The following is a 9,861-nucleotide window of genomic DNA, read 5'->3' on the forward strand; positions in this document are numbered from 1 at the left end:
AAAAATACGTAATACAATTAGTTTAGATTTGGCATTAGATTGACCATGTTTGGGCCATGGAAATTGGCTCTATACCGGCCCAGGCCCTAGGCACAACATAACTCTTCCTATGGATCGATCATGTCGTATCGTGTTTGGACTATTTATATCTCTTTTGGAAGGTGTTTGTTCATGCCGTGTCACGGTGTCGTGCCTAAAACACGTGTGAGCCTATGAGGTAATGCTCACGTGGTCACGCCATATTATGTAGTGCGCTTTGGTGTTGTGACAATGCCCTAATACAGCCGTATATATTGGCACTTCTACCTCGAATCAAGGAAAAACTTAAGTAACGACTAAGTAGGAAAATACACATATGAGAAACCAAGTAGGAAAATACATCATCTAAAAAACACGACTTATTAGAGGAAATGAAAGGAACATAGTTAGCTCTAATGTTAGAATGTCGAAATACAATTGAAACGGTACATAGGTGATTCCTAACACTAAGACCTTGCTTGGCAAAATATAAATATGGAGGTAGTTTTTTTTTTTTTTTTATTATTTTTTTTTAGGCAAATATGGAGGTAGTTATTAACAGTGGAGATACTAGTGGTTTTTTTTTTTTTTTTTTTTTTTTTTTTTTTACAAAAGTAGTAAGTGTTAGTTGTGCAAATAATTATTAGATGTTACGTTTTTATTATTGATCTATATATTTTTTTGAAGGTATATTAATAATGTATACTTATACTTTATTGGCTCACAAAGCACATTTCTATCATCATATTACCTTAACTCCTTAAGAAGTAATTAAAGCAAGTATGTGAGGTTCTAAAAATGTTGAGACCTCCTATTTTAACATTCTTAATGTACATGGAATAATTTGACTTAAATTTATTTTGGAAGATAATCCTTAAAATTATTGATAAAATACCCACTCATTGCTTTTCAAAAAAAAAAAAAGATACCCACTCATTAGAGCCAGGCACATACATACTAGGCTATGAAGATCCACGTGTCTTGTGTTTTAATGGGTCATGGCCGAATGGGTCAAGATCAACGTGTTTTTTGTGCTAGATTAGACTCATGTTGACCTGATCTGTGCCCAACTTTACTCCTCATTTTATTGAGAGAGTTTCCTCCCAAAAACACAACGTAGAGTTACAAAGTATTTTTGTAACTACAAATCCCAAATCTGAAACTATCAATTCATACTCTTAAGTAAGTTTTTTTTTTTTTTTTTTTTTCTAATTTTTGATAAAACCATAAGGTTTATTATATTTGCAATTTTTTTTTTTTTTTTTTTTTTTTGATAGTGACTAACCCCATATGGTTCATTATAAAATCATAAAACCATTTTAGATCCCAAAACTCCAATCATTACCAACAACAAACACAAAACTAATAACGTGATTACATCAAATTAAATTAAGACAAAAACAAAGATCCAAATCCACACTTTGTAATTCTAGCCGTTGCACCACTTTGCTAGTTTTGCTGTCCTCCAACACTCTGCCCCCACCAACGGTCACATTTTACACCCTTTCTCCCTAATTTTCAAATATGACCGTTACCCTCCCCCCCCCCCCCCCCCCCCCCCCCCTATATTTCTTCCCCTCATTTCCCACCTTTCTCCTCACAAATTCACAATTCTCTCTTATTGCTTCAAGACATCTTGAACAACATCATCAAATTCCCTTCATTTTCTTCCTAAATTCTCTCCAAAAATCTTCAACAAAATCTCAAAATCCCCCAAAAAAATACACAAAAAATGGGTGGTCTTAAAATAGTTTCCCCATCAAACTCAGAACCCCACTTCAAAACCAAAAAACTCTTCCTCTTCAGCAATTACATCCTCTTAGCAGCAGCCTCAAGTTGCATATTCCTCACACTCTCTCTTCGTCTAATCCCTTCGCTTTGCGGGTTCTTCTTCATATGCCTCCATCTCCTCACCATCCTCGGCGCCTTAGCCGGGTGCCATGCCGCAAGCACGGGTGGCACCCGGTGGTACGGTGCCCACATGGCTGCCACCGTTCTCACCGCAATCTTTCAAGGATCGATTGCGGTGTTGATCTTTACTAGGAGTGATGATTTCTTGATCAGCCTAAAATCCTATGTTGAAGAACATAGTGGTGTGATGATCCTGAAATTGGCTGGTGGACTTTGTGTTGTGATGTTCTGCTTGGAGTGGATTGTTCTTACTGTCGCCTTCTTCTTGAAGTACTATGCTGTCGTCGAAGGGTCTGGTGGTGATTATAATGGAGGAATTCGAAAGACGGCGAAAGTTGGATCTTCTGAGGAAGAGATGGGGTACTTGCCTTACCCTTCTGCTGGTGCTCTTAATGTCTAAGGGTTTTGACAGCAAATTAAGAGGAATATGTTGGGAATTTTTTTATTCTTTGAATCTTTTTTTATGCTATTAATTTTGTAAGTTTATGCTTGATCTTACTATTATAGTATCTTGTAATAGAGATTGTAATGTTTGCTATATAATATGAGCAATATATTAGTTTGCTTGCTATATATATGATCAATAGTTATCTCAATTTGATATCAAATTCAATTTCAATTTCAATTAGTTTAATTGATTTGCTCTCTGTGTACAATGTTTATATCCTACAAGTAATTTATGTTCAACTCTATTTTCGCCTGTCGAATTCAGATTTTTGGGTATACACTCTATCATCACCTTGGCTTTCAGAAGCTCAGAATCTGACCTGTTATCTGAATGCTATGCTAACTCGAGTTGGTTTCAGAATCTGACCTGTTATCTGAATGCTACCACAAGTTGGTTTCAGAATCTCAGCATTGTTCATGATTATTAAGCAACTGATTTGCTCTGTCTGTATACAACGAAATTAATGCCTTGAAAAAAAATGGGCTGAATTCTTTGGCTGTAAATTTGATCATCTTGGCTTCGAGTATCTATTCGTTTTCTAAGATGGAACGAAGTGAGGCTGGTATCTGATTTTCATCATTTAACAGTACAGGATGGATGAAGCTTAAATAAGCTTTCAACTAGAAACTATTGTAGGCAATCAGCATCTGCTAATCTGATTAATGCTTCAGTTGTCTAACCAGTATAGTACTTTTGAATACAAAAAGAACAAAGCACATTGAAGTTGATTGCCGCATAATTCATGAGAAATACGGAGTACAAAATTTTGACTCGGCACAATGTGAGTTGGAAAGAAGCTGCTTATGATTTTGCAGTATAATGAACTGGAATAAGGCTGAAAATAAGGGCATGTATTTTCATTCTTTGCGATTCGTACTACTTCAAGAGTGACTGCTTGCCTTTGGATTCAAAACTTTTTGAACGTGGTGTTCAAAATACAACTCTTGGTCTCATTGGATTGAGTTTTGTTTTTCATCATGGTCAGAGTGATGGTAATGGTTTCAGCTCATTCAGTAGCTAAGTATGTATTTACCAGCATCTTCCCTAGTTCCTTCATCTTGTGAGGCTGGTCGACGTAAGAAAAAACAGCATAATTGTACCTCGTTTGAGACTTAACTTCTCTAGTGTAAGAAAAAGAAACAATTGCAGATTGAATTTTACATGTCATTAACTTAAGCTCGGCAAGATCCAACATAGATTACAAATTCAATTCACTCATACAGCAGATCTCAGGTTGTAGGGTACAAAATTAAGCATACTAAAACTACAGGTTTCCCTATTCTTAAAATGCTTATGCATTTCACTAGACAAACAAAAGTATCTACAATGACTATTACTTCTTTCAACCAACATCATCATCTTGAAAGACAAAGGATTACATCACTTAAACTGAGCTATAAAGAGAAACTGGGAAGGTAAGATGCATGTAGTCTTCTTTTCATTTTACTGCCGTACCTTTTAAACAGTCAATTCTTTACCAAAGATCCAGCTGAACGGGGCAAGGGATGTTTGTTTAGCACGAGCTTGAGCTCTCTCCTCGAGTTTCCTGATCCTTGGAGCTAAACCACACAAGAAATCTTGCGCTTTACGTCCCTCACCTGAAAGTCCTGTCAACTTTTCTACATTCCATCTCTGGACTAGAAATTCCAGGATGTCAGCATAGTCCCTTGCAGTGTAGACTCCAATGCGTTGAGCAACGGATGCATAGTTATCGAAAAGGTTGTCATCCACACCATCATACATTAAGTGGGCGGGCATTGACACCTTCTTCCTCATCATATCAGCTAGAGACAAGACTGTGCCATCTGGGTCGAGCTCAAAGAGCTTCTCGACTATTTTAGTGTAGGCAGTTTCATGGCGCTTCTCATCTGCAGCAATAATTCCACACACCTGTGCCAATTTCAAATCACCATGATCCTTGGCTAGCCTAGCAGTGTTACCATGAGAGATGAAGGTAGCTCTTTCTTGGAAGGAAGTGTAGATGAACCCAAGATAAGGGTTGTTCTCAGTTTGTGGATCCTGCAAACGACACAAGACATTAAAAGATGAAACCTAACCAGTAGACCACACAAAAGGTAAAAAGAATTTCAAAAAACTTCCTTGGAAGAGAGAGGGATGTGCTGTTGAGGGGCTCATAAGAACTCACAGATGAGGCAAAGCTTTCAAATCATACAACTACTCAGTAGTCAGTACTCACTACATAATAAAATTTCCCCCCTTCTACCTTTAGGCTTTCATTCTTTTTGGGGATTTGGAAATGGAGCTGTTATGCATAATTCGAGGCCATTCAGATCAAGTCACAAAGTGCAAGATTTCTAACTGTGCTTTCAAGCCTATGGTGATTAAGTCGCATGTATAAGCCTTGAAGAGTCATTATTATGTGTAAACAGAAGTGAAGGCATGTGTGATTTGATTATTTTGTTTACAGCAAACGAAAAGGAGGGGGAGGGGGATTTTAAAGAAACACTAATTGTGGATAAGAATCTCACCATTCCTGATCCAATCAGGTATTGGATTGTCTTCTCAATTTGCTTCATGTCAACTCGTCCAGAGAGGTAAAGATACTTGTTCAACAAATCACCGTGCCTGTTCTCTTCAGCAGTCCATGCTCTGGTCCAGATAGCCCAAGGAGACAGACTCGCACCAGTCTCATCCCGAACTCCATCCAATGTGTTAAGCATAGTTTGGTACGTTGGGAGGGCTTCTTCTGTTATCATGTCCCCAACCAAAACAACAAAGTAGTCATCAGGAAGTTCTTTAGTTCTTTCCCTCAGCTCCTTGACTTGCTCATCAAATCCTTCTGATGCAGGGTCTGGTAAGTAATCTTGTGGCTGCCAACACTTCTCTACAGGCTTTAGAAGCACCAGAATATTTTCCTCGGCCCAATTTTCTAAAGATTTGAACATCTCAATCTTTTGTGGAGACAATGAGTGAGTCCTCTGCACATGTACTTCTCTTGGAGGCATGAATGGCTTCTTACCATTTGGAATTTCCCTATATCAAGACGACAATTGCATCAGGCAACTGAAGGGGTAAGAGAATTTGCGGAGCAATATATAAAACTCGAATGGAGCAAAGGAATCGACACAAATAACAGCAATGAACTATATATGCATGACAAAATCCATTGTCATTTTGTTCAATTAATATAATATAATCCCAAACAAACCAGCAATAGCATAGTATGAATTCAAACCAGTAAAGTATTGCCAGTGACAAATAAGACAGCATCTAGAAGTTATCACCAGGAGTCCGTTACAATGGACGTATTATGAAGGCACAAGCTAACTCTAGCAAAGAAGTTAAATAGCGTGTCACATTCATTTTGTTTGGAATCTCAAATGAGGACACGATAACAACCTCCAAGGCTCCAAGTGAGCCAAAGGGGATTAAATAAAGTCATAAAGATCAAAAGTATACATACTCTACCAAAGCTATGTCACCTAGACTTGGCTCTAAGTATTGAACACAAGGTACGTGTCCAAGAGTCAAACCCGGCCATTTTGATAATTTTGTATGGTTTCGCCCAAATAATGTGGCAAGGGTTCTAAACAAGGCAGATTGTCACTATCCTAGTATCCGACATCGGTTCTTGAGGTAAATTAAAGAGTCCAAAATATAGAAAATCATATCGTCATAGCAAGTAAGCAAGACACTAATGCACGAAATCCCATCGTCAACATTCGAAAACAGCTAATTCCCTACACATCAACAAACTTCATAACAAAAAAAATCCCAAATTTTGAAACTGGGTCAAAATCAGAAAACAATCGTGTCACAAGGTATACAAGGTAGATTTTGATGTCATTTTCCATTTATAATTACTTAATTGCTAAGCACTCTTAAGTAAACAACATGGTCAACAACCAAGACCATTAACACCAATATTAATAATTAGGACTACATATCAAAATTAATTAGTCACAAAATGCAGCAATTTGAGTCGGCAAATGACATACATAAAGTTCAATGAAAATGACAACTGAACACGACAAATTCCCAAATAACAAATAAGAAAATCATTATTTTATTTTAATATAAGCTCACAATCAAGATTTTAATGAGCCATATTAGGATGACATCAAGCAAAATCCAATTACAATAATGAGCTATTAATAGAAAAAAGACCTGTATTTAATCCATTGACACAATATCTCCACAAAAATGGCGTATTTCAAACTAACATACAGATTTTATTTTAATTTTTTTTTATTATTTTTGTTGAAAATAACTAAGAAACAGAATTAAGGAAAATAAATAAAAATTAGGATGAAATTCAAAAAATTAATAAAAAAATACACCTAGAAATTAACGAAATGAATCTTCTTCACCTAACATTCATAGCAACACTCTCCAGGTTACTTACAATACCCACATGCAAAAACACTAATACCCGAATAATGAAATTTCAAAAAAAAAAAAAAAAAAAAAAAAAAAAAAAAAACCAAAAAACAAAAAACAAAAAAAAATTGAAAAATTCAAACTATCAAACTGAACAACGATCATACAATCTCAATCAAAAATCAAAACACGAAAGTTAAAACTCGATACGATTAACATTAAAAACCGATCAAATAGGTGATTTTATTAACAGGAATACTGATTTAATGCTTATTTCAGTCCCAAATTCATAAAAAAACACCCAATTGAAAGAACAGTATAAAGTGACAGAAATTAAAACCCAGGATCACAAATTCAAAACCCAGAAAAATAAATTCAATAACAGTAATACCCACATGAAAAAACATCAATAAATCAATGAAAATAAGAAAAATAAAATGAAAGAAGAAGAGAAAAGGGAGCTAACTTGGAGGTGATTCCAATGGTGGAAGCCATGGAAACGCGATGAGAAGATCTGGGGAGACGAGATCGAGAGATGGAAAAGGAAGAGGGTGATTTTGATGATTGAAATGTCAATGGGTGTTGAAATTTCAATGCCATTTTTTCTGGGTTATTTAGAATTTGTTCTGTATGTTTGAGTAGTGTTAGATTTTTTGGGTGTGAAAGTGAAAAGGTTTGCTTGCTTTAATTTTCCAGAAAGAGAAGTGAGAAGAGGAGAGAGAAAGAAGAAGGACGATCTCAACGAGGAAGGAAGAAATAGAGCAGAGTATCAAAATGGTTGGGATTTGGAGGAAAGAGAGGCAAATTAGTGCGGTTTATAAAAAAAGGGAAAGGGTTTGCGCCTTGAATTGGAAATAGTACTAGTACTAATTTGCCACTTATTTGTTTAGGGGCACAATTTGTCACGTTGTAAATTGTTTTTTTATTTTAATAAAGAGCCACGAGGGTAGATGATGTGAGTCGATCACAGAATCTCTTAAAATTGAGAGGAATGCTAATATACACTTGGATGGGTGAACCTTGTAAAATTAACCTCAATTGAAATGACTCGACCTTAAACTAAACCAAAGTGGGAAAATACATACGGGGTAACAAACCAAAGTACTATAAAGTAAGATTGGAAATAAATCGACCTAAATTGAATGTCTAATCAGAGTGAAATTACTACTTTCGAAATTAGATAACTCACGATTTATTTCTTAAATTAATTGAACGACGAATTTACAACCTTTATGTATTAAGGGGAAGGTATGATAAATGTGACATGTGTATTAGTATGAGGTCTACAATTGTTGGTGTATGGCTGTGAGCTTGTGTGTATGAAGACTGAAGAGCACTGTTGTAACTTTTTAGGGTACACCTAAATGGGCATCCGTTCATGGACTTCAAACTTTGAACTACTTGGGGGTTTTTTGGACAATTTGAGTTAATATGAGCATTAAAGGCTCTTTTGATCCTTAATTAGATTAAAGACTTAAATGGTACGGAGTACTACATAATCACATTAAGAATTCAATTCACACTTTTGATCAATCTCAATATTTGTCAATACATGCTCCAAGCATATTACTTCGTATTATATTAAGTCAAGCTGATTGAGGTTGTATGGTTGGGTTCAATTCAATATAAATGAGTTGAAATCTATCAACTTCAAATCCTTCAATTCGATTTATTGTGCATTGGAGTGCATGACTGCATGCAGCGGCGGTCCGGCGGATCTTGGCTAGGGCGGGTAAGGGTCCAGCCCCCCTTAAGCAAATTTGAGTTGTTGATTGTAAGTAATATGATGTCTAATAATAACAAATAAAATGTTGTGGCATAGTAGTTAAGTGTTGTTATTTTTGTGCAAAAGGTTGAGGGAACAAACCTTAGCCCCCTTAACTTTTTGGCCCAAGATCCGCTAGTGACTGCTGCATAGGTGTTGTGTGCATGACAAAGGATCACATCATGCATCAGTGTGTACATGTTACATGTCAAGTACGCCTGTGATGAAATCTAAATGTGCTAGTGTATAAAACATACTTATATTGTATATGCGCCAAAATGTATCCTCCTAAAAATACATCCAGATGCATATTAGACTATGGCTTAAAACCCAAATCCAAAGCACATCATAGTTTATGTCGCCCAAAAATTCCTTTGTTAACATTACTAATGGATGCATAAAGAAATCAAATTCTTTCAAGGGTGAGAATTTGAAGCATTTGTGGGCCATAGTAAAATTAATTTCTACGCTAATTGACTAGTTTACAAATATCAATATTGACTTTTTAAAATACTTATAAAATAATGACATTGCTTTCGGTTTTGGTACATTAAATTTGCATGCATACATTGCCACACAAAAATCTTTTAGGGGGAAAAAAATACGTTTGCATGTATTCACAAAAATCATGAAAATGTACAAAAACCGCCATAGAGTTCAGGTGAATAAGTGATTACTATAACCTAGCTGGCACTCATAATCTGAAAATTAAAGGTTACACTTGTTTATTACTCACTCCGTCTTTAAAATATTGTCCTATATTTTTTATTTTTTTTGAAAGAAAAATATTTTCCTATATTAATACATATGGAATAATAAAAATCACATTTTTATATAACTTTATTTTAGTTTGTTTATAAAAGATTGTCCTATTCATATTTCGCCCTATTTGCAATTACGCCAAAAGAAACCAGGCAACTGCCGACAAAATATCTTAGATTTCGCCAAGTATTGTACTCGTACAATTTAGCTAAAAAAAACTTAGGACAAAACCACCCACAGTTTTCACTTTTCAGTGTACCAAAAAAGGTATGCATAAGAGTTATAACCAATATTATAGGAGTCCACTGTTTAAGGAATTTTAAGAAGAAGAACATTTCAAATTAATTTATGATTTCCTACAAAAATGATGTAAAACCATCCACAGATTTAAGTCCATCTACTAGTACCCACAGTTACTATTTGGCTGAAAACGTTGTACATAATTTTTTAACAACAATCCACCAAAGTAGGATGGAAATTTTATATCGTACTTTAGTAAATTTAGGTTGACCAAACTTTTGATTTTGATGAGCTCACAGCCTCACATTGTCACACAAACATGCAGTATAGTTTTCTGCTTTCCACAACTTGATTTATTTAACAAGTGGATGTCAAC

General features: G+C 35.4%; 2 protein-coding genes across 2 annotated transcripts; one reads left to right on the plus strand and one right to left on the minus strand.

The window, feature by feature from the left end:
* The first annotated feature begins 1,610 nt into the window (after positions 1-1,610).
* Positions 1,611-2,525, plus strand: LOC145605851 (uncharacterized). Its single transcript, XM_081661917.1, has one exon. It carries the CDS (start codon positions 1,751-1,753, stop codon positions 2,327-2,329), a length of 579 nt encoding a protein of 192 aa, XP_081518043.1. The 5' UTR covers positions 1,611-1,750; the 3' UTR covers positions 2,330-2,525.
* A 1,028-nt stretch (positions 2,526-3,553) lies between these two features.
* On the minus strand, positions 3,554-7,512 carry LOC145603645 (stearoyl-[acyl-carrier-protein] 9-desaturase, chloroplastic-like). The gene is made up of 3 exons (XM_081659593.1): positions 7,185-7,512; positions 4,867-5,371; positions 3,554-4,396 (listed from the first exon to the last, which is right to left on the minus strand). Exons 1-3 carry the CDS (start codon positions 7,316-7,318, stop codon positions 3,836-3,838), a joined length of 1,200 nt encoding a protein of 399 aa, XP_081515719.1. The 5' UTR covers positions 7,319-7,512; the 3' UTR covers positions 3,554-3,835.
* Positions 7,513-9,861: the final 2,349 nt, after the last annotated feature.

The sequence above is a fragment of the Chenopodium album genome, chromosome 22, assembly GCF_948465745.1.
Source record: "Chenopodium album chromosome 22, dcCheAlbu1.1, whole genome shotgun sequence".
Lineage (NCBI taxonomy): Eukaryota > Viridiplantae > Streptophyta > Magnoliopsida > Caryophyllales > Amaranthaceae > Chenopodium > Chenopodium album.

Bases quoted from the DNA above. Each gene is read 5' to 3' on its own strand.
- LOC145605851 (XM_081661917.1), top strand. From the start codon at position 1,751: ATGGGTGGTCTTAAAATAGTTTCCCCATCAAACTCAGAACCCCACTTC.
- LOC145603645 (XM_081659593.1), bottom strand. From the start codon at position 7,318: ATGGCATTGAAATTTCAACACCCATTGACATTTCAATCATCAAAATCA. The intron at 5,372-7,184 runs GTTAGCTCCCTT...GTCTTGATATAG, and splicing joins ACCATTGGAATCACCTCCAA to GGAAATTCCAAATGGTAAGA. The intron at 4,397-4,866 runs GTGAGATTCTTA...TGTCGTTTGCAG, and splicing joins ACCTGATTGGATCAGGAATG to GATCCACAAACTGAGAACAA.